Source organism: Serinus canaria, chromosome 5, assembly GCF_022539315.1.
Source record: "Serinus canaria isolate serCan28SL12 chromosome 5, serCan2020, whole genome shotgun sequence".
Lineage (NCBI taxonomy): Eukaryota > Metazoa > Chordata > Aves > Passeriformes > Fringillidae > Serinus > Serinus canaria.
The window spans coordinates 1,867,617-1,891,409 of NC_066319.1; the positions used below are offsets into that span (position 1 = coordinate 1,867,617).

At 37.8% G+C, this 23,793-nt stretch overlaps 1 protein-coding gene across 1 annotated transcript in view; it reads left to right on the top strand.

Moving 5' to 3' along the window:
- ELP4 (elongator acetyltransferase complex subunit 4) overlaps window positions 1–23,793 on the top strand; it is a 140,677-nt gene that overhangs the window by 15,695 nt on the left and 101,189 nt on the right. The window contains exons 3-5 of the mRNA XM_009097177.4: window positions 347–468; window positions 13,971–14,102; window positions 18,888–19,027. Of these exons, the coding sequence (XP_009095425.3) occupies window positions 347–468; window positions 13,971–14,102; window positions 18,888–19,027 (394 nt within the window). The remainder of the gene's footprint in view (window positions 1–346; window positions 469–13,970; window positions 14,103–18,887; window positions 19,028–23,793) is intronic.

The following is a 23,793-nucleotide window of genomic DNA, read 5'->3' on the forward strand; positions in this document are numbered from 1 at the left end:
AGCACTAGGAATGGAAATGTTAACTTAGCTTTCCTAAATTAAGGAACCCCTTTCCATTAATCCATAAATTCAGCCATCTTAGCTGATACTAATGGAAGCCTTGTAAGGAGGCTGTGTCCCATCCATATCTTACAATCAAATGCCTGATTGAGGACTATTCCTCTGGCTTGAAACATTTGAAATACAGAATTATTTTCAAAGTTTTGGAATCCTATTTTACCTTTGATCTCTGTTGTAAATTCTATAATCCAGGAGATAGACCCAAAGAGGCCTTTTACAGTGTTGTGAACCTACAAGTGGGCAATTTATCTAACAAAAAACAATCCAACCATTCTTGTTTCCACAGAGGAGGATAAATATGGCCTTTACTCCAATCTGTTGTTCAAGTATTTTCTCGCAGAGGGAATTGTCTGTGGACATGACCTGTTTGTTGCTTCTGCCAAAGAGCATCCTGACAACATTTTGAAGGTAAATAAAACTCATTGCTTTTGATAAGTAAAGTTGTAATTCCTTGATGAATTAAATGCATTTAAAGGGTATATATTGTGTAGCAATGAAGGAATTAATCTTGGTGATTCATAAGAATATGTTGGGAAGTACAGGAGTATTTACACTAGCCAGATTTGGGAATTAAATTCAGGTCTCTACCTTCCATCTATGGACAGTGGAGTAAGATCCTCCCAAGGCCAAATCAGGCTTGAAACCTGTTTATTCTTTATTTTATTTCTGTATTATTCCACTGGCTTAGTGGAATGGTTTCAGTAAATCCAACTGCTTACAGTTTCCTCCTGCCCAGGAGGAAGAGTAGTTAAGCTGCCTCCAGTATTTTGTGGTTGAAACTGTGTACAGTTTGTGTGGATATTTATTGTAGTTTCCTGTAGAAAATAAAAACATCATTGAACATCTTTACAATTTCCTTTACGCTTACATTTCATTCTGACTCTTTTTTGTGCTAGGGAACTTGGTCAGCTTTGGATCAGGTCCCACAGAAAGGATCCCTCCAGACTTCAGTGGACTCCCAATCAAACACTGATAGTTTCTGTCATGAGAAAATTGCATAAGGGAAAAAGCCTGATCAACAGTGCAAAAAAATGCTGAAGTGTGAGGATAATCTTACAAAATTTCATTAAATATTTTATGTCTTTCTAAGGGTGCGTTTTCCTAATATCAGAAGTAACATATAATTTCCTGATTACTTCTGCATCAAGTGAAGTCTGGCTATTTCCTTAAGTGTCTTCAGAGACTATTTCTGGACAAAATGATTACTCTTCTGTTTTCCTACCTAGGGATGGTAAATTCTATGCTTTACCTCTTGAACATTATCATCAGTATTCAGGAAAAAGTATATTCTTAATGAAATGAAATTATTGTGGTTGTGAAAAATCAGTTTTTTAATGCTCCTAAACCTAAAGAGGGTTCATTTAAGGGTGAAATTTTTTCTCACTAGTGGTTTAGAATAAAGGTTAAACAAACAGGTTAAAAATTGATTTTCAAGTATGAATTACATAAAAATGTGCTATATTTTTTTAATTAAGTCGTTTTAAATAACTGATGATCAAGTATTGACTCCCTGATGATACAACACAATTGTTGCAGTAGTTTTTTTCATTGAGATTTAATTATCCCAATTGGTATTTTTATTGCATTGCATGAAATTTTCTTAAAATGGAGTAGCTAATGTACATTCCACTTTTCTTTCATCCACCTTTGATTCAGTTTTTCATAGCCTGTTGTGTTTTTTCTGACTCCTTTATGTGATAACCAGCAGACATTGTTACACACATCTGCCATACACCTTGTACCACTTTGAGTTTGGGGTCAGTTGGTTTGCTGTGCCTTACCCAGCTCTGATTGTCTGATATGGAATCATTTTCCTTCTTAATTTCCAGGACTAGACACTAGGCAGGAATGCTGCATTCCTCTGTTGTGACTCCATGGTGATGCTGCCGTAGGAGACTATAAATGGAGGGACAATATTGCTGTATAAACATCATCTTGTTTTGATTTCTGCCTTCCTTTGTGCCCTTGTGCATCCAACAATATTCTTGTCTGTGCTGTTTACTCTCACCTTGGCTGTTCAACACCTCCTTTGTTTAGCAGACAAGGCACAGCAGACTTAATTTCTCTGATTTGTATTGTGTCAGTGAAGTAACCCTCACCTTCAGGTGCTTCAAGATCTCTCCTGTCATAAAAATGAGCTGCTTGGGATTTGGATGACTCCACAGAGTTGGGATTTTAATATAGCCTATGACCATTGAATAACATGGCACTTCATTTAATGAGATTAGTAATTAATGTATTTTCAGTGTCTGATTGGACTGTATTCTTTACTGGAAAGGCCACACAGACGTGGTAGATACCAACCTGAATTACAGCTTAGGCTTGGGTTTTACTTGGTAAAATTCAAGTATGGATTCAATACATTCCACAGCCAGTATCTAATCAGCTGGTGTATTTCATAAAGGCAGTTCATGAAGTGTCCACACTCTGTCCATATTCAATGTCCACATGGTGTGGTCAGTCTGTTTGCATGTTCAGCTCTCTGCTGAAATGCCATAATTGCCCTATTCCAATTTTGTGATGTGATTGGAAGTTTCTTGAACCTATAACCAAGACAAATATTGCTGGTAGTAGGAAGGGGAAAAGACATTCTTATAGACCATAATTATCTTGAAATTGTGTATAACTAAAAGACAGGCAGAGGATAAAAAGCCCTGATCAGCTGCCTGAGATATATTATATTACCACCCACCAATTTATCCATCATCCTTTGAAAATATATTCATACCTTTTGTAGTCAAAGCTCCTTCAGGAAACTGGCATTAAGATGTAATGCTGAAAAATTATACACCTCTGGTAAAACCTACAGAACTATATACATGCTGGTTTTTAGAAAGTATTTTAAACATTGGAGGGCATTTCTGTTCACTCTATAGTCTTCAAAAAAAAGGCAACTTTTTACTCTAAGGGCATAAGCACTGGGAATGTATATAATATAAGAAATTATATGGTAACTTCTGTGACTGATCATAAAATAAAACTGCTTGCATTGGTAAATGGAAATTTTATTTAATAGTAAAATTACATTGGGTTTGCCATTTAAATTCTACGACTGCCTAAACTACCTGTAAAATAATTTCTTCAGCTTTATTCTTGATTATTTTATTTAGGTTGGGGTGTAAAACTGATTTTCACAAGTTTTAATGAAAAAGATGGGTTATTTATAGCTTACCTTGACAATAAAGATTGCTCTGTTAAGTTGCTTTTGCTGTGGAGCCTGTGCAAAGTTGGGTGGAGGACACCAAGCTGCCAACAGCACGCTCTGTGTGCAGGGATCCATCCAGAGGGACACTGACAGCCTGGAGAGGCTCAGGAGAACCTCATGGAGTTCATCAGGGCCAAGAGCAAGGTCCTGCACCTGGGCTGGGGCAATCTCCAGCACAAACACAGCCTGGGCTGAGCATGGATGGAGAACAGCCCTGAGGAGAAAGGATGGGGGTGTTGGAAGCTCAGCAGGACCTGGCAGGGAGCACGGACAGCCCAGAAAGCCAAATGTGCCCTGGGCTGCAGGCAGAGCCCCGTGGGCAGCAGGGCAGGGCAGGGGATCCTGCCCCTCTGCTCTGCTCTGCAGATCCCAGCTGGAGCTCTGCATCCAGCTCTGGGCTCCCCAGCAATAAAAGGGCTCAGACCTGCTGGACCGAGTCCAGGGGAGGCCCTGAGGTGCTCAGAGGGCTGGAGCACCTCTCCTGTGAAGACAGGCTGAGAACTGGGGCTGTTCAGCCAAGAGAGGAGAAGGCTCTGGGGGGACCTTCCAGCAGCTTTCCAGTTAGGAGAGAGCTGGAGAGAGACTTTTCACAAGGGCAGAATAGTGACAGAGCAAGGGGAAATGACTTTAAGTTGACAGAGGGCAAACTTAAGTTGTATATTGGGAAGAAAATCTCTGTGAAGGTGCTGAGGCCCTGGCAAAGGCTGCCCAGAGAAGCACCTGGTGGCTGCCCCATCCCTGGAAATGTCCAAGGCCAGCCTGGATGGGGCTCTGAGGAACCTGCTAGTGGAAGGTGTCCCTGTCCATAGCAGGGGAGTTGGACTGAGATGATCTTTAAGGTCCCTTCCAACACAAAACCTTCTGTGATTCTATGATCTGTCTTATAAGGAAGACTTACAGCTCATTATTGTTCTGGAAAACAAGCCAGCATCCCCTGGAGCACTGCATTTAACCTGAGGCACCCTGGCCAATGCTGGATCAGTGCCTTTCCATGTGGTATCTACAAGCCTGAGGTGGAAGAGTGGGAGCTCCAGAACTGCTTTCTAGAACTGTCTGCTCATCTCTTGTGGAAAACTTTGATTATTGCCTTTCAATTGAATTTCGGTTTCCAAGTGGGAATTTTATTGCAAGATACTTCTGCACTCAGCTGAGATTGCCTTTTGGAGGTTCTCTTCCAAGAAGAGAGGATAAAGGGTGTCACAGTGGAAGGGGAAAATGCAGTTTCTCATGGTGGTGAAGCTGAGAGGAGGGTGTAGGCAACTGTAATGGCTGTTAAGAAAAAAAAATAATAGGAAAAACATTATAAAAACCCTCCAGGAACACTAATTTTCCAAATTCCTAAGCTGAAAAGATACCTAAAGCAAAAGTTAAAGTATATTTTTATTTTATATTTTTATATTTCATATACTTTTTTTAATATTATACTTTAGTTTTATGTTTGCTTAAGTAATTTGGAGAAGAATAAAAAAGTCCTACCTTCAGCAAACAGGGCAGGCCTGAAAAACAGAAAGTGCTCATTTACTCTTTTCTTGCTGAAAAAGGGAATGCACGGAGAACCTAGGAAAATGAACTTTTAATATTTCCATTTAATTTTATTATTTCCATTTTATTTTATTTTTATTATTTGTTTAAAAAACCACAACAATAAAAACCATGGGGCTGCTGTATTATGGTGTGTGCAAACAATGCCTTGAAAGAAAACACAGCTGTCTACATGGACTTTTTTCACTTCAGCAAAGTACATTCAGCCATGATGCTTATCTCTTTCCCTCATGGATATGATCCTAAACCATTGTTTTGTCAAAAGGAAAAATGCAAACCTGGAAGAAATTACCAGGCTGGTGGCCAGAGCTGTCTGTTTTCAGGAAGTAATTCTAATTATTTGCTCTTTGTTGTCTGGTGTTGGGACAGAAGCTATGTATCAATGCTGGAGGTATTTTTTCAGTTTTAGATGCTCATAAACTAAAAGCATAATACCTCAGAAGGTTAAAATGTATGTGCAAATAGGGCTACATTCCTAGTCTTTTTTTCTAAATATATTTTCAAAATGCAGGAACTTGCTGCTGTGATTCAGCTGCTGCATGGTGTCACTCAATACACAGAAATCCAATTACAGTTACAGCAGAAAGGAACTTTCCTTCTACTGAAGTCTTGTGGTAGCACAAAGATGAGGGTTGAGTTGCCAGGCAGATGAGTTGAAAAATTTTATTTCTTTTTTGTGCAGCTCTTGCTCATCTGTTTATTTTTCTTACTTGCACGTTGGGCGAATCTGTTTTACATTTTTCATCGTTAAAATGCAAATGTTTCATTATATTGTAATGTACAATTTTCTCCATTATGAACTGTGTTATAATCTTCACATAGAAGTTGTAGAGGTGTGAAAGATACACTTGAAAAAATATTTCTTCAGTTTAAAAAGAATTAAATCTTTTAAAGCAGTACCTTCTCTGGAAGGTAAAAAAGCATAGAGCTTCATCTGAAAGCATAAAGGTTCATCATTGTCGAAAGTTCAGATCAATCTAATAAAAAGTTTTTCTAGAACCAGAGATAATGAATGTTTGGCTCAAATTTCTGATTTCTCATCTGCCAATCCTTGTCTGTTCATCAAGGAAATTTTCTTTCATCATTTTGGTTGTGAACTTAGAGGTTTTTTAAACACACATCTCACTTGTAGGCACAGAGTTTGTGTTGATTGGGAGTGGGGCTGAGCCTCATCCCCAGTGGCTCCAGCTGTGCAGGACAGGTGAATGCTATGGAAGGTAAGGAGCCATGGAGTGCCCAGGGGTGCTGAGCAATCCCACAGGGAGCAGAGGGCTCACAGGGGCAGGGCAGCAACAGGAGGGCATAAAAGGCTGGGCTGAAGCAAAACAAAGCAGACACCTGCAGCCTCCTGAAGAAGTGAGGATGTTACTCTGTCTGGGCTGAAGCCTTCTGGAATTGTGTGGGGACACTCTGTGGATTGTGGCTGCCTCAACTGTGACACTTACTTGGCCTTTAACTGAGAGTTGATTATCTGAGGGATGGTAACTGGATTGAGAATCTAAGGTTCTATTTCGTGTGGTGCTGGAAGTTGGGGAGGAGGAGGAGGAATGTTTGGAAAGGTTTTCATTCTGAGTTATGTGTGTGTTACTTTTTACATATAGTTGGTTATTAAAGTTTTTTTTTTTTTCCCTTTATTTCTAAGCTTGAGCCTGCTTTGCTCTATTTCTGGTTACATCTCACAGCAGACACCAGGGAGAATATATTTTCATGGGGGCACTGCCATTGCATCAGGGTCAAACCACAACAAAAATGTATCTTAAAAAGTAATAAAATCTAAATGTTTGGGTTTCAGTGTCCACAAATATCTGTTTAACAAAGCTAGTTGGGAACTCTGTAGAGTTGCTTTGCTCATTTAATGGGCTGTTGCTTCCAGTGCTATCTCTGAAGGTTTTCAGGAATAATGCTGTTATCATTTGCTCTGTTTAGGCTCAGGCCTGTGCATTATGCACTGCAGCAGGGTTTTTACAGAGTTTGGGACAAGGACGCTCAGTTCCTTCACACAATTTTATTTCTCATTCTCTGCTGTATTTATCTGTCACATACTTAAGCATTCATCAACTGATTCAGAAAAATATGAATTTTTTTAAAGATCATCTGATTATCTGATAGGCATTCTTGGGTTTAAGTGTTGTGAAGTGCAGCCACAGTGCAAGGGAGCTCCAGAAAAGAGTTCTGTGACTTAAGTGTGGGGTTTACTTCTGTGTATGTGGAGTATGGACTATATTCTCATGGCTTAAAAATAGACTACTTGGAGTACTTGCAACTGGTTCTTCTTATTTCCTAAACCAGAGGAATAGTGCTTGGAATTGTTTCTCTTCACACAATTCTTGTTTACCCTGGGCTGGCACACATTAGGTCTTTCTGAATGTCAAGGGAAAATTTCTGTAGACCAGCCTTACCTGGAATGGAAATAAGTTATTGTATAAGGGCTGCTGAAAGAAGAAAAATTGGTATCCATTCATTTATGTTCTTTAACAATACACCTTGTATTCACAAGTAATTACAATCAAAATAGAATCCTCCCCCCAGTTTGGGAGTAGGGCCCTTTAAACTGACATTTCTATAATGCATTGTTGAAAAGAAAGTATTTACCCTTCCTGATTTACCATCTGGTGTCCTTTAAATACTAAAAATTAACATGATGAAAAAGAGCCTTAAATTGATGTGAATTTTAGTATTATTAGTATTTTTATGTTAGTATTATCCCTTTAGTACATTTTTATTTTGTGTTTTTATCATACTTGTGATAATAACTGCACTTCAAATTAGTTGCATAAACCCGTGTGAAAAACATATTTATTAATACATAAATAGATAATATTTGAAATTCTGAAGTACTTTGAGTTATGCAGTTATTGAAAGCCATAAGGATCAAAGGATTTTATATAAGAGGGATTTCACATACAGCCTGGATTATGTTGCTAAATAATAGCACAGTAGTACTTCTTTAGAATTGTAAAATAGCTTAGAGAGGAGTATGATGCCTATAGTTGGTGTAATGCATTGGTAATTAAGAGGGTGTGAGGTTAAGCTTCATTAACTGCTGTGGGATTGTATCTTGGATTTTATTATCCCCCAGAGAACACAAGAAGTGAGAGAGGTCAAACTGTTAGAATCTGATTTTGCTTCGTGCATCTGCCAAAGCAAGGCAGGCTCAGTGCTGTGGCAGCAAACCCAGGAGGACCTGGACTGCAGCAGGTACAGCTCATCCAGCAGTTCATGGCAAAGATAAAAGCTTTATTGCTGACATAAATTATCCCCTCTCTGCAGTAAAACCTTCACTGCTTGGTTTGCAGGAAACAAAATTATTTTCATTGCTTTGTCATTTACTGTGACCACTGCAGAAAACTGGTTTTCCCTCCCAAACTTTTTCTTTTTTTCATTTTAAAACAGCAGCAAGCTTCCTTCTCTCCAGCCCAGCTGCCCTTAATAACTTTAGCACTTGTTTGCCTTTTTGTGTGTTCATGCTGCATAGCAAAGATTTGTATTTTAGTTGACCCCAAGAAATGCTGCATGTTTTTGGGTTATTTTTATTTTTATTTTAACTAATGCACTGCTACATGCTTTGTTTTTTTATGTACCTTATGAAAGATTTGTCTTTTTTTAGCCTGGGGGAATGTAACAGCTCTCAGAAGTTGACAGACACACTGATGCCACAAATTAGTCAGTCCCAAAGCTTTTCAAAGCTCTGGCTTGTGGGAGCTGAGATATTTTTCAGCAAAAATAGATTAAATAGAGAGATTATGGGATGGTAGCTCAACTCTCCTTTTCTTGGTCCATTGTTCAAATAACACTTTGATTTCCAGATCCTGCCTGAAATTTTGTAAATAAATTCTACTTATTTTGGTAATACTGCCTTCTTCTAAAATTCTGATTTTTGATTGGAAGAACATAAATCTACTAAATCCTAAATTATGTCATTCTTGGACAGTAATGAAGCCTTGCATGGTTCTGAGGAGTTGTGAAGTACAGATAAAACCATCCAGCCTTGATTTTTGAGGCTACATTGAGCCTTTATTTTGGAGGCTAATGACAGATGTATTTTTGAGATTATGTCTGTGTAATAACAGATATATTTTTGAGGATATGTCTGTGTAATAACAGATTTTTTTTAGGTTATATCAGTGTAATAATATTTTTGAGAATATATCTGTGTAATGAGAGCTGGGCTGGCAACTCTCACACTGAGGTGCTCTGTGTCACTCAGGCATGGTCAGGTTTGGAAACAATTCCTTTCTTGAGAGAAAAAATTGCATTTAATTACCAGAGGCAGAAGAGGGGACTTTCATTCCAATTCTATTTATTTGTGAAGAATAAAAGCAGATAAGAAGAAAAGAAGAAATGTATGGATCATTCAGAATTTTCAGTATTGCCCATTGTAGTGGTTTGGGTTTGTTAATTTGAGATTTTGTTAATTTTGAGGTTTTTTGGCTAATTGTATCAAGAAGTGTGGTGGGTTTAGTGTTTATTAATTATTAGTGTACTTACTTTATATTGTGAGGTAGGATTAGGAGAAAGGTAAAATAGGTTTAAAATTTTAAAAGGGTACAAAGAAAAAATTAATAATAATTAAAGAGTAATATGAAATAGAATAAAACTTTTAGAATATTTTCCTTTTTTGATAACTATTTTCTTTTATTGGCAATGTAAAGAAAGAAAATTAAAAATGAAAACCTTTTTAACAAGAACTTTGTGAACTTTATAGGTTCTGTCCCTAAGTTAACTAAAGGAAGACTATCCTAGAAGTAGTAAACTAACCAAAATTTTAAATTAAGGCCTGGGATACATGAATCAGTACACCCTAAGGAAAAACAGTGACCCTCTAGATATTTTTTTTGAGTCTTCAGGCAGGCTGAAGAAGGCTTGTTGGCTTCTAGTGAACACAGACATAGCTTCAAACAGCTCCTGCATGTTCTGCCTCTCTTTTCTCTTCCAGCTTGGTGTAAATGGAGTTGAGAGTATCTGAAGCTGGTTGCTTTACCAACAGTGATAAAATTAGCATGTAAATCTAGAGGTAAACAATCAGGGTATCTTTGCTTTAGAAAGGATTTTGGCAAAGAAAATTGCATGGCTGTGAGTTGTAGGAGGCCCAGAAATGTCTTAAATCTCAGTGTCCCATGCCCAGGGACAGGAACGTGGCTCATCTAAGAAACACTCTTCAGGGGAGCCTGGTAGTTGTTAGGTGAAGGCATTTAAAAAGCAGTTTAGAGTTGGTTTGGGCTGAGAGAGTTCTTGGAGTGCTCCTGCTCTTTTCTCCTTTTCCTTGCAAGGGACAAGACAGAATACACCAGACCTGAGCTGATGCATGTGCTCTTCTGTTGTCACAAGTTTTTTTATTATGTCAAAGTAAAAGCTCTTTCTTGCGTTAGAAATTAAAAGCAAACAATATTGGCAAAAGAAGAAAAAAAAGTCTGTTTCAGATGGATACTTTGATGGGTTTTCATCTCTGGCAGCCAAAATCTTTTATCAGCTTCAGGTGAGACCATATTTTTCCTTGATCTCTTAATCTGCTTCATTTTCAGCAGCAGTAAGGACACACCACAGTGCCAAATTGTGTTGCAGTGATGGAGTGTGTGCCTCTGATTGTTTTGGACTGAGTGTTTTGGGTGTCTGCAGCTGGGATTTGTGGTGTCTCCCTGCCACACAGGGCCATGGAAGGTTTTCTTCTCCCACTGGAAGGCAGGAACTTTTTCTCAGTGTTACATGAGTTTATTTAGGCAGCTTGAAGAACTTCTCACCCTTATTGCCTTGACCTCTGCTCTTTTTTCAGCATGAAATACATTTTATGTGTAAAATACACAAATTTTTGTAGTTAATATCCCCGTCTCCAATTTGACTTTCCCAATTACTACACAACAACAATGAACCAGCAGCAAAAATTGTAGGCATCTGCAGTGATTCTAGGGGGGAAAAACATTAAATAGCTGTAAGGAATATTGCTGCTGGTTTCCCCTTTACCTGCAGGAAGGAGAGTTGTACAATTTGCCATTTCCTGCCTTTTGGCTCTGCAGGTGATGTGGAAGCTGCCCAGTGGTGGTGTCTGAACCAGGGGCAGGCTCAGGCAGTTGGATGAAAGGTTTAAGCAAGACTTCATGAGCTCTGCACTTGTTTTCAGCAAATCAGAGATTACCCACACTACAAAAAATTGCCTGGGAGCAAGTTGATCTGGAAATGTTGCTTGGGCCACTAAATTACTTCTTTACACTTTTATAAGTGAAACTTGGTCTGGGTTTTTGGTTTTTTTTAATCACTGTTACATGAGGAATGTTTTGAGATGATCAAGTATCAGCAGCTCTTCACTGAAAAAAAAAGACCTTTTTATGATAGGAAGTTTAAATCTATGAAAAATCTATTTATTAAATTATTATTAAATATGTTTCTGAATAATTGTATGAGGAAATTAAATCTGCACAATAGTTGAACTGTTCAGTGTGTGTTTTCAAAGTAACATCTCAGTTGGAAAATAAGATTGATTAACTCTGCTGAGGATAGCTGAGTTATAAAATTAACAATTCAGCGTAACTTTTTTTAAGAAAAATACTTCATATAATGCTCTTAGAAGTAAATGTAAGTGGTTTTTATCTGCATGTATGTGAAATGCATCAGTGTGCTTGTCAGCTCAGGTTTCTCAGAATCTTTCAGTACAGTGTTCTGTTTTCATTTGGTCCCATCTGTCAGAATTCTTTCATCATTTGAAAGCTTGCCTGCTTTCTTGCTGGGTAGATACAATAAAACTCTGATTAAAGTTTTTTTTTTAATTGAAACAGCGATTATAAATCTGTAAATACTAAATCAAAATTTTCATCTTTGTGCGGCTTTCCTATCTAGAAAACCCAATTTTTGCTACCACAGTAATGAGTTTATTGTATGCAAGTGTATTTTTTAAACAAGCTGTGATAAATCTGAAAATATAACTCTGTACATAATCGTTCTCATGAGTAGTCATTACCAGGCTTTTGCAGTTTGTTTGTAAAGGCAAAAGAAATAAAATAACTTGCTCCAAGGTGTGGTTTGTACCTTTTACTGAGTTGCTAAAACATATAGATACTGTTGTTCTATTTCTGCAACTTTTTTAATTTGTAAAGTTTATAAAAGTTTTCCTAACTTCCATAGCCTGATGCCTCAGAAGTGTAGTGACCATCCCCAGGAAGAGACAGAAGCAAGTCTCTGAAATCTCTTTTGTTTTCCATAATTATAGCTGCTCTATTAATTTATGCAAAAGAAACAAAGTAGCACATGTTGTTAGTAAGGTTAAGTATATAAATATGCACATTAATAGTTTCTATTCTAATAACTATTAGCTATTAATATTATTTATGTATTATAATAGTAATTATAATAATTATATATGTCATAATTATAATAAGAATATCACATAATACACAAAATAATCATTATTATATTAATTTATTATTATTTATTATTAAAGTATTATAATATTAATACTTGAAATATTAATTTAATTGCATGAATAAGAAATAACATTAAAATAAATGTAAATAAAATAAAGATACATCTAGAAACATATTAATAAAATTAATACATAATAAATGTATTATTAACCTATCATTACAGATTATTGTAATTAATATTAAAATTACTAATAATTTTTTATTAGATACCAATGTTAATTTTATGAATAGTAAAGAAGTGTAACACTAAACCCAAAATGGGTGTGTTAATACTTTCCTTTCTGAGTTTGTACCATGTGTACCCACACAGAGCCATGGCTATTTATGGTCACCATAAGCCCTGCCTGTGTGCAGTGTTTGATGTGTCTCCCAGCCTTCAGTCCAGGTTCTTCTTCTAAAGGTTTCAGATTTGCTTTTTGATATGTCTGCACACACAGTACAGAGCTACTGGCCAGCTCTGTGTGGGTTTGGCCCTTGAGGCATGCCACAGTTCTTCCTCAAGAGTCTTTGCTCAAGATAAACAGAGTTTCAGCTAAGCCTTGCTCTGTTTGAAGCAGAGATTCTGTTCCCTCCAGTTTACAGGCATGGCTGTGATAAAGTTGGGTCAGAAAACTTTATTGCACTTTATTTTTCCAGTAGGTGTAGAAGTCCATTGCATGAGTTCTGAATTCAGCACATGTTGTTTTCTTTCTCAGCAGTGCAGCAAAGGCAGAAAGAACATTAGAAACTTTTAAAAAAAAAATCCAGAATTGAACATTCCCCCCTTCCTTTCCTGTGTTTGTGTCCATGAGGTATCCATCATGAGTAGATACCATGCCTAATGGTCAGCAGAAGAGAAAATCCAAACCACCCTGTTGCAGTGGCTTTCAGCTGGTGTCTGCAGGCTGCTGTGGTCTCTTGGAGACTTCTGAAAGATTTACAGCAGCTAGCAAAGTTCTTATGTTAAAATAGGCTTAAATTTGCTATGGGAAAAGGGTTAAATATGCAGGGAACTTGCCCACTGTCTGTGACTGTGTTTGCAGGGGTCCCAGGATGAGGGAAGAGATGAGGATCTTGACTCCATGTTTCAGAAGGCTGATTTATTATTTTATGATATATATTATATTAAAACTATACTAAAAGAATAGCAGAAAGGATTTCATCAGAAGGCTGGCTAAGAATAGAAAAGGAATGAATGACAAAAGTTTGTCTGTGACCCAGACAGTCTGGACAGCTGGACTGGGATTGGCCATTAATGAGAAACAACCACAGAGACCAATCCCAGATCCACCTGGTGCATTCCACAGCAGCAGAGAATCATTGTTTGCATTTTGTTCCTGAGGCCTCTCAGCTTCTCAGGAGGAAAAATCCTAAGGAAAGGATTTTTCATAAAACATGTCAGAAATTGAGTAGTTTAGGAGATCAACCTCTAAAGAAAGATTACAAAAAAAGAATTTGGGTAATACACAATGGGAATGGGAATACTCAAGATGAAGTAGAGCATCAAATGGGGTATTTCCATTCTGCATTCTTTCTTTTACTTCTATAATTCATGTTTCCTGTAATAATTACATGGGTTTTTTTTCCTGCTCAGTATTAGTAGGAGCCAGTCCTTCAGAAGAGTTCTTTGAATCTATTAATCTCTTACAGATTTTGCAGCTGCCCATTATACTCAGATAACTGTGTTATCTAGCTGGAGGGGGCTGTGGTTAAAAACCTGAACTGCTATTTCTCCTGTAGATAGCTGACATTTTTTTGTTCTCTACCTACAGGAACTTCCAGCCCCTTTGCTTGATGATTCCTACAGGAAGGAATTGGGAGATGAAGCAGCAGCTGTGAAGTCTGAGGATTTTCAGGATTCTATGAAAATAGCCTGGCGCTACCAAAATTTACCAAAAATGGAGGTAATGGCTATTTCCTGCTTCTTTCCTCTTGCACTCAGAATGAATTTGAAAAGCAAATGCTTTTCAGTAGAACCTGGACAACAGAACTGCTAATGGGCAGTGTTACAGGATTGCCTCCTTGAGGAAAAACTATCATACACCACTGAATATTTGAATTACTAGTGATGCAAAAAGAAAGGAAATTTGAGAGTTTGCAGGTACTCTAAAATTCACTACAGACAATAGTAATTTACAAGTAAAAAACCATTTAAGTTCCCTGGGATTTTTCAATGAGTATTATCAAATTGAGACAGCTTTTTATGAAAGTTTGGATGATGTGCTTGCTACCAAACTTGGCCCAAATTTAAGCTGCACACAAATTGCTTAAGTAGGTTTAATCAACAGGACTTAGTGGGTGTCTGCAGAGGAAGCACTGTGTGGAAGCAAGCTGTTGACCTGCTTATCCATGTGCATAACAACTAAAGCAAGCACTTGAGATTCTATCAGCCTCACTGTCACTGGCAGCTAAGCCCTGTGCAGGGACAATGTAAGGAACAAGCTCAGTGGTCAGTCTTTCAGAGTTTACAGTTGTTGGTGTTTTGTGGATAATCAATCTCCCATGGCTGGTGGCTTTCTTATTTAATCCAGTGGCACAATCAGTCTTTAACAAAATTACAGCATTTCTGGCTATCCAGGATCAAATCCAGCTTTTGTCTGTACATTTTAGTCTGCATTTATAAATTCTGGTTTAGATGTACTCATACCTGCCTAGTAAGTTCAGTTGTATTCTTAAAAACATAATTGGAATGTGACAAAATGATCTTACAAGGCTTGGCATGTTTGGTTTTCTGTGAAATTGCACAGACATGGCTATACAGTAGTGTCAGAAAAGACTTATATATGGTGACATGCCAAATCAAACAGCCTCCAGGGTAATCATATAATTTCATCAATTTTATTATTGTGAAGCTTGCTGTGCCACTCTGAACCATCCCCAAAATAATTTGTCTGTTTTAAAATCTAGCAGAGTTCCTTGTACATGGATATGAAAACATTTTCATGTTGTTAACAAATTGTGTTCTGATCTTCTAACAAAATAGAAAATTTATTTGAAAATTCAATTGGGTGTCCACTCATCTTCCTTAACTTCATAGCAGCAACCACTTCTTCCACTAATGTAATATTTCTTGAAAATGCATGATGTGTGTACCCTTGATTACTGAAAATTGATTATGCAAGATAGAATAAGATTGTCAGTCTTTCTGGGGGAGTTTCCCTTGTTATTGTTGCTTTTTGAATTGGACCTTGGTCATTCTCAATAGTTGAGGCCCAATGGTTTTTTTGTGTATGTTAAATTTGTACAAAATTAAAATGCACAAATAAAAGTATCAGCCGTAAACAATCTATATTTAAGATTCCTCAGGACATTTTAATTGGTGAAAAATTTTTTTATATTTATATTTTTCAATATTTTGTTTTGCTGTTGTCATAAAATTTTGGCTCTGTTCTATGTTAATTGGATTGTTGATTATACTCTATTGAGGAAAAATCTAATACTGCCTTGCTACCCATAACAATACATTTATTCAATAATTTACTGAACAACTTTGGTTGTGATTCCTCCTTTAAAAATTCCTTTGCTGGTAAAAACCAATGTTGAATAAAATTTCAAGGCATATTTTCCAAACTGAACTGATATGCCAGTGCATTTTCAAAACCTGTTGTCAAATAGTTTCAACTGTGAAAGAGAAAAATTAGCTTTGCTTTTAGCTAGAGCTCTAAACATGATAGCAGAAACTTTTCCACCCATTATCTGGCTAAATACAGAGCAGGAATGCTGGGTAAAAGATGTCTTTTTGGTACTTTTGATGATTGATTTGTTTAATGATTCTGAGTAATAATAGATTTTTGATTGGTAGTTCAGATGTTCCCTTTGCATTTATTTGACCCTGTTTAGACCAGCCAGGTACCTGGTTTTTGTTCTTAGGCATGGTATTGTATTAGTGCTCTTCACAGCTGTCACAGTTTCTCTCTACATATTGCACATACCTTGCATCAGAAAAACATAGAATTATAAGAAATCTGTTGGAGTGAAAGACCTTCTTATGCTTGGTGTGCCTTTGCCAGTTTGTTACTTATATCTGTATCAGAGGTGAATTAATTTCAACTTTGAGTATATGGAGAGCCTCTTTTGCAATACAAGACAGTGTGGTTTTTTTCTCTCTTTTTTTTTTTTTTTTTTTTTTTTTTTGAATGAACTGCTTATGTTCTTGGGGCAATATATAAACTGTCACAGCATGAAATCAATTTTCTGCCTTGGTTCATCCTAAATCTGAGATTTCTAGCACATTAGGACTGCAATTAGAAACATTAACAGCAGACGGTAGCGGAAAAGCGCGCTCTGCTCGCTGACAGTTTAGAGAATTTCTCCTTGTGCAAACCAGGAATCCAGGAAAGAGCTGGCCTGAGCCTCCAGCCTGCTAAGGAATGTAGTGATGCCTTCTTGAGGAGCTGGGACAGAGCCTAGAAGGAGTTCAGAGGAATAAAGTGAATATTTATTGAAGTCCCTTCAAAGGCCACACCCTGGCAGTGCCCAGAGGGCTCCAAGATGGAAGCAAAAGAGGGCTTGGTCACGAGATCTCACATTTTTATAAGTTTTAATCCATTTGCATGTTGGAGTTAATTGTCCAGTTAATGGCTTCAAATGATGAAGTTTCATCCTCCTTGCTTGCTTGTCCACCCTCCTCACGTTGTTTAAGCTTTGGGGCTGAACTTTGAAGATATTGTCCTTTGGTCTCCAGCTGGAATAGGATTGTTTTGTCTTCACCATCCTGTGAAAAGATCCTAGTAACCCTTCATATGAACTATAAACCAAGTTAATCCAAAGCTGGAAGCTGCACACCACACCAGAAGAGAAAACCCAAAGCCCAAGGTGTCGGTATCAGAGAGGGCTGGCGAGCGTGCGCTGGGCGCCGCGCGCGGCCACTCTGCCCCGTCTCATTGTTCACGCTTCCTTGGGTCAGGTAGGCTTCCCAGCAGCTCCCTGCTAAGCCTGGGAATGCAGGGCACTGAGCCCTATTCAGGGCCCTCTGCCGTGCACCCAGCTTTTATTGCTTTTATGGGGTTTTATTAGCGCCAAATCCCAGGCTCCACCCAGTTTGTAGGCGCTGTGCTCATTCTTTGGAAGCGGGAGAGGTTATCACCTACCTTAATCCCTGCAGCGGGGTGGATTAAGGACACCAATGTGCCTCAGGATTCTCAAAGAGGATCCTGGAAACTTCTTGTTTCTTCTTTTTTGCTGTCTTTACTAAACTCTATTGGGCCTCAGGAAGGATTTGCATCTGAAATGGGCGACCTGGAGCTTTTCTCAATGAAGACATCAGATCAAAGTTCAGTTAGTCAAGGCCTTTCTAAAACATTAAGGGGGCTTGGAAGTACACAATAAAAAGATGAGCTCTGGCAGAGATTGCAGTAAAAACATTCTGATCTGTAATCCGGATAAAGAATAGATTATAGGCCAAAGAACAGCCCCTGTTTAAATTGCTTTCAGAAGCCTTGTTTTGAATAAAGTTACATTTTGCAATAAAAACATTTAAATTTTGATGGAATGTTGTGTTTTATTGAACTGCCTGCTTTAAAAATCAGATACCAAGAAATAAATTGGTACACTGATTTAGAGAATGTGCTTTACTATATATATATATATTTTTAGTAAAACTAGTTGCCTCGAATGACTAGATATTTATAAGCAATTCCATGGATTTTTAATTTTTTTAATAAAAACTACTTATTTCTTTTAACTAAAAGTTTGGGTTTCACTGATTATTCTGGGAAAAGTATTGCATTATTGTTCCTGTTGATATTCTCTGATAACTGACCAGGCCTAACACCTATTAGTCAAATAATTTCAAAATATTTACCCTAAATCAAATCATTCTAACTAATCTTAATAGTTTAATACATTTTTGGTGAAATATTATCTACTTGAATATTTCATGGTATAACAGTTTGGAGGGGGGGTTCCTAAACCAGGACGGGGGGGTTAACTTTACATTTATAATTCATATAATGTTGCAGGTTCTGTTCTGAATTCCATTAATATGGACCAAACAGATGCATTTATTTCCTCCATTTCATAGCACAGCATGTTCAAAATTTGCAATTCCTGCACAGGTATGCATTAAATTTGGTTTATGCTGTTTCATATACCAAAATTAAATCTGAAGAAAATGTAGCTTCATTATGGTAAATCATAGTTATTGCATGTAATACTCAGCCTGCTGTTTGATTTTCAAGGAATTGAAAATATTTTTAAACTCTTTCTTATTTTTCTATTAAAATCACTTATATGAAGCTGCAATGGTTGGTTTTATCACTGGTCATAAATAAAGAGAAAAAGTTTCCAAGTCAGCTGAAAATATTTCTGTAGCACCCATATAATTGTCAGAGACTGAAAAATCAAAGAGGCTGAACACACAATGTTCTGATTTCACAGATCTGGCCTCTGCAAATTTGTGATCATCTGTCTTGAACATGTGCAAAAAAGACATTCTTTTAATTATGTGACTGCACTTTGGTGCTGCAACTTGAAATAGCAGAGGTTGAACTCTATGTGAAGATTCACATTCAAGGATGACAAGGGGGAAACGAAAACTTAGTAGTAATTATTATAATGTTTTTGTGCTTTAAGCTTTTATTTAGGCTGAATGGGAAAAAAACCCAGAGGTTTGAAGTGTATTGCTAGTTAATTACTTTCCTTTAACAGATAATAGTTTAAGATTGTAATCAGTACTGTTGTTTCCACAGACCAGTCCAACAACATATACAAAGTTTGGCCATTATTATGATGTTTCTAAAAAAATGTCTCCAGAACTGTGTCAGTCTGTGAAATTGCACAGTTTTTACCTCCATGAAGAATTGCCTTTCGAGCCTAAAATGAAAACATGGTAAGTTTTGACACCATGGTTCTGTTGTGTGTTTAGATTTTGCATGCATATTGGCAGGAAATGATAATTTTTGGTCTGCACTCCTTGTGGTGATGGAGGGGGTTCAGGAGCAGTTTGGCTGCGAGTGCCACTCAGTGCCCCCCACCCGGAGTGGCACAGGGACAGCTCTGAGCTCTGCTCCCAGCTGGGGGAGTGTTGGAGTTCTGGTTGCTGAGAATTTTAAATTTTCTGTGCTGGCAGGCACTGATCCCCAAGAGAGCACTGCATTTGACCTGAGGCTGTGGAGAAGGATTACAAAATGGAATGACAGAACTGGGATTGTGGGTGTGGAGTTTGAATAGAAAGGTGTAATATCACAGGGGGAAAACTTACAGTTTGGGGTTTCAGAACACAGTAACAGATATAAAGCAAGATGGAGGTTTTAGGGTGGAGGCTGGTCCTTCTTCTTCACCTTCTTCTCCATGGGTTTGGGTGGGTTTGTATAATTGGTCAGGAAACTCCACATTGTGGACTTCAAGTGATCAGTTATTGGGTTAAAAGTGAAAATAATTTAGGTGTCATTTCTTAATTGGATAGTTTAGCCTTAAAGGCCTCGTAACAAAAGATAATTGGCCATTTTGTGCCTTGTTAGTGAAGAACTGCAGAACTCACTGCAGCATAGATAAGAAATAATAAGCACCTGAGTCTGAACATGAACTATCCTCTCAAGTGCTTCAATCCCAATCCAAACAGAGGAATGAGGAAGCTGAAAACTGGCAGGGGAGGGAGCAGGTTGGCAGGGACAATTCAGGCAGACATTACTAGGGCAGCCTAGCTGAAGGTTGAGCCCAGCCCTGCTGACAGCCCAGTGTGGGGACTGGGAGAGCTGTTCCTGTCTGGCTGAGCATCCTCCCTGAGCACTGTGTCCCAGCAGCTCGAAGATGGGCTTGTCAGGTGGCTATCACCCTTCAAAGGATCTCTGCACTTCTCAGGGCTTGGGAGACAGGCCATCCTTGACCTATATAGCTTAGAGTGCTAGATCAGATTAGTTGATGATGTGCTTTCACTTCTTACATCCTACAGCTTCACCTAAGGAAAATGCAATATGCTGTGAATAAAATTACAATCGCTAATTACGTCTTACAAAGCATTTCCTATTCATGCTCTTCTCGGAATGAATAACTCATTATGGTTATGGCTGCCAGTAGGGAATTAAGGAAGACTGAGAGAAAATGAGTGACAGTAGCAAAGACTCATCTTAGCCTGTAGACACACACATCCATTGTGTCTTTCTTGGAGACACTTCAAGTCAAGTCAAACATCAAGGCTGGGCCAGCACTTTCTTTGTCCAGCCCAGTCACTGAATTTATATAATAGTGTAATTTATATAATTCATATAAGACCTAGCTTTATAGATCCCAGTGTATAGGGCCAGCTCCTGGAGGCAGTGTGGGATTCATTGGGATTGATTTCCACCGCAGTGCACTCAAATAAAACCTCAGACTTATGAAAGAAGGGCAGTATGAGCCACCTTTCTTAGAGCTGTAGCAAAGCAAAAGCCAAGTCTCTCTCTCATTTGTTTTGTGTTACATGATCAAGTGTCTCTGCTTTGTGAAGTAAATTTTGTGATAGTGCAAAAAACCACCAATTTTAGGACAAAGCAGAGAACTTCTTTCTATATAAGTATTTGAACTAATTTTGTTTATATGTTAATGTTATAATTTCTAATTTTTAGTAGCAGAGCAATAGAGGATGGACACAAAAAATATCTGACAGGTTGCAAGTGTTGTTACAGTTACTGAGCAATTTAACTCCCTTTCTCTTCTCTGGCTAATGAGAATGTTGTGACTCATCCACTAACTATATGGCTGTCAAGTATTAGTTCATTTTACATTAAAATCAAATTAACTCATCAGTATAGCAGAAGGAATGGACTTTATGCATTTGATTTTATAAGCCTTGTATAATGCTGATATTGTGCTTGTGTGCTAGCCTGATAAAAGTGCATTATTCTTACTGTGTGAGTTCTACTCTTTTTTTCAGTTTAAATCTAACAGAAAGATTGGATTTATGTAATTTTCTTGGCAAATTGGTAGAGCACAGAGTGATGAGGTGAGGAAGATGATCAGATAAAGGTGGCCTTTGGAAGGCTCATCTCCTTTTACTCTCCCTGCCAACTCAACGTGGGTCTCCTTCAAAAGCCCCTCCCAAGGAAATGAAGGAATTGTGGTGTTGGGAGTAAAGGCAGGTACCAAAGTAACGACCAGCCACCATTCCAAACATTGTCATGCAGTCTAAAAACTACATGGTATATGACAGGGAGGAGCAGAGACCACACTGGGAATAGCAAACTCTTAGAAATCTGTGGGTAAGAGTTGAGTAAGTCTCTTTCTTTACAGTGGCTCATTTATCCTCTAACTGTGATTGGTGTCATTTCTGACCACAAACACAGTGGGGTTTGGATTCCCTATTTTAAAAAGGTTGCACTAGGTCAGTGTTAAGACAAGGTGGGAAGGAAGAATTTTTCAAAATTACAGTCTCTGATATTAGGCTTAAAAAGGAGAATGGAAGTTCTGGAAAAAATGGAAGCAGAGTTAAAAGCTGACCTGCAGAGGATGCAGCTCTGTCTTCTGCAGTCATGGGCTGCTGTAAATATGGTAGAAATACAGGCAGGAAATATGGAGATGTTTCTCTAATGATTTGCACAAGAAGTTGCCTTGCAGACAGGAGCATTGCAGAATCTCCATCACTGAAAATTTCTAAGGACAAACTAGGTAAACATCTGTCAGAGTAACTGAGGTCCTTTTCATCACTGTTTTTAGGATTCTTTAATTCACATTCGTCAGGAAACTCCACATTGTGGACTTCAAGTGATCAGTTATTGGGTTAAAAGTGAAAATAATTTAGGTGTCATTTCTTAATTGGATAGTGATGTCTGAATTAATGATGTCTATATTAATGATGTCTAAATTAAATTAAATTAAATCCAAAAAATGAATCCCTTTTATTTCACTTGTTCCTCAGTGAGTGAACTGTCTCTGTAATTGTAGTTAATGTATTTTTTAGACAATTTCAGAGTTTCCCTTGCATGATCAGAGATGTAGGGAATTTATATAGGCCAGAAAGTCTCAGCCCTCTTGAGAAATCATGTATATTTATATATATGTCCCTCTCTGGCTATCCACACAAGCACTTGGTTTCTTTATGGACTTGGAAAGAAAGGTGATTTTTTTTTTTTTGCCTGATTGGATTAAAACTGATCTTTTCTTTGCAATTAAAAATGAGTTTTGGAGGTTATCAACATCATTTGGATGGATCAGTCTTCCTTTTGTTTCCTGTGTTTTCACATGTGTGTGTACCTGGTTTTTGATAGAGGAAGGGGCAAAGTGTCACCCTATAAACTGGCAGCTGTGTGTATAGTGTAGGTATAACATTTAATGGCCATGTTTGCTCTCCTTCCTGCAGTTCTGGGACCTGATGGCTGAATTAGACCACGGGGTTCCCTTGGATAATCACTCAAGGTGGATAGAAGTTCATTTCCCTGTGCTAAAAATTAACTGAAGGCAGTGCTGCTAAAGGAAGCAGTAACTGGGTCTGGGTGCTTGGTGCCAGAAGAAGACACAAACCCTCCCTGTCTTATCTCACTTTTATGCTGGGGAAGGGCAGTCGTGTGCTGGTGCTGGGCCCAGCTTTACAGGGGTGTGTGGCTGACAGGAGCTGCTCTGCAGTGGTTGTTGCCAGGATATTCTGGGCTGGCACCCAGCAGGAAGGCAGGAATATCCTCTCTGGTGGCCCTGGGCACTGCAGGCAACACTTATTTTCCATCTCTGCTTTCAGTCTCCTTTGGGGCAATTCCCAAAGAAGGTTTGGTAATCAAAGGAACCAAAATAATTAAGTTGTGGTTTTTCAGTAACACTTGTAAATCTTAGCTTAAGAAAGTATGTGCATTTGAAAAAAGAATTAATTTATCTAAAGACTGGATTTACCAATAAATTTAGATAAAACAGGTTTGACTGTCTTGCCTAATGGAGTCTCCTTTTCCATAACAAGGCTATTTGTCATACCCTTGATAACCTCACCTTTGCTAAGTGCTTGGAAACTATCAGCAGAGAAGTCAGAGCCTTGGTTGTAACCAGGATACCTTCTTGCCAGCTCCTGCTTTAGCCATTACTAAAGTGCTAAACAGAAAAAAAGAGTAAAGGAGGAATTGTTTGAACTCATTATCACCATCAAATCGTGTTTAGCAACAAAACCAAAAAAAGACTAGAAATTGGAAAATAAGAAATATCTTATTTCCTTCCTTAAATATTGTGACAAACATTGCCAGAAGGGTAATGCAACTTGCTTTTATAAACAGTGTTTCTACGTGAGCTTTTGTGTTCTTATTTACATAAGATGGGTCAAATTCAAGGAAGCCATTAATATTTTAGAAAGTGGTAGAAAAGCACCTGTTTACAGCCCTCATGTATTTAAAAAATCTACACACACTACGTGGTTTTTAAAAATTCTTTTTTGCTGCAAATCTCCTTCTGGTAGATTAATTGAAGATCTATTTTATTTCCTTGGTTTAATTTTGAGACCCTTTAATGCTGCAAGTGCTTTGGTTATTTTATTCTTTTATCCACTAGCTTTTAAAAACAAGTTAGGAATGAATCAGAAATCAGCAAATATTTTGATTGCAGTATATTCTCTGGCAAAATAAAATATTATCTGATAATGCAAAGACACAGAGAGAGAATTTTGGTTACTGTGGAGGGCTAAAGTTCACCCTGTAAACTGACAGCTGC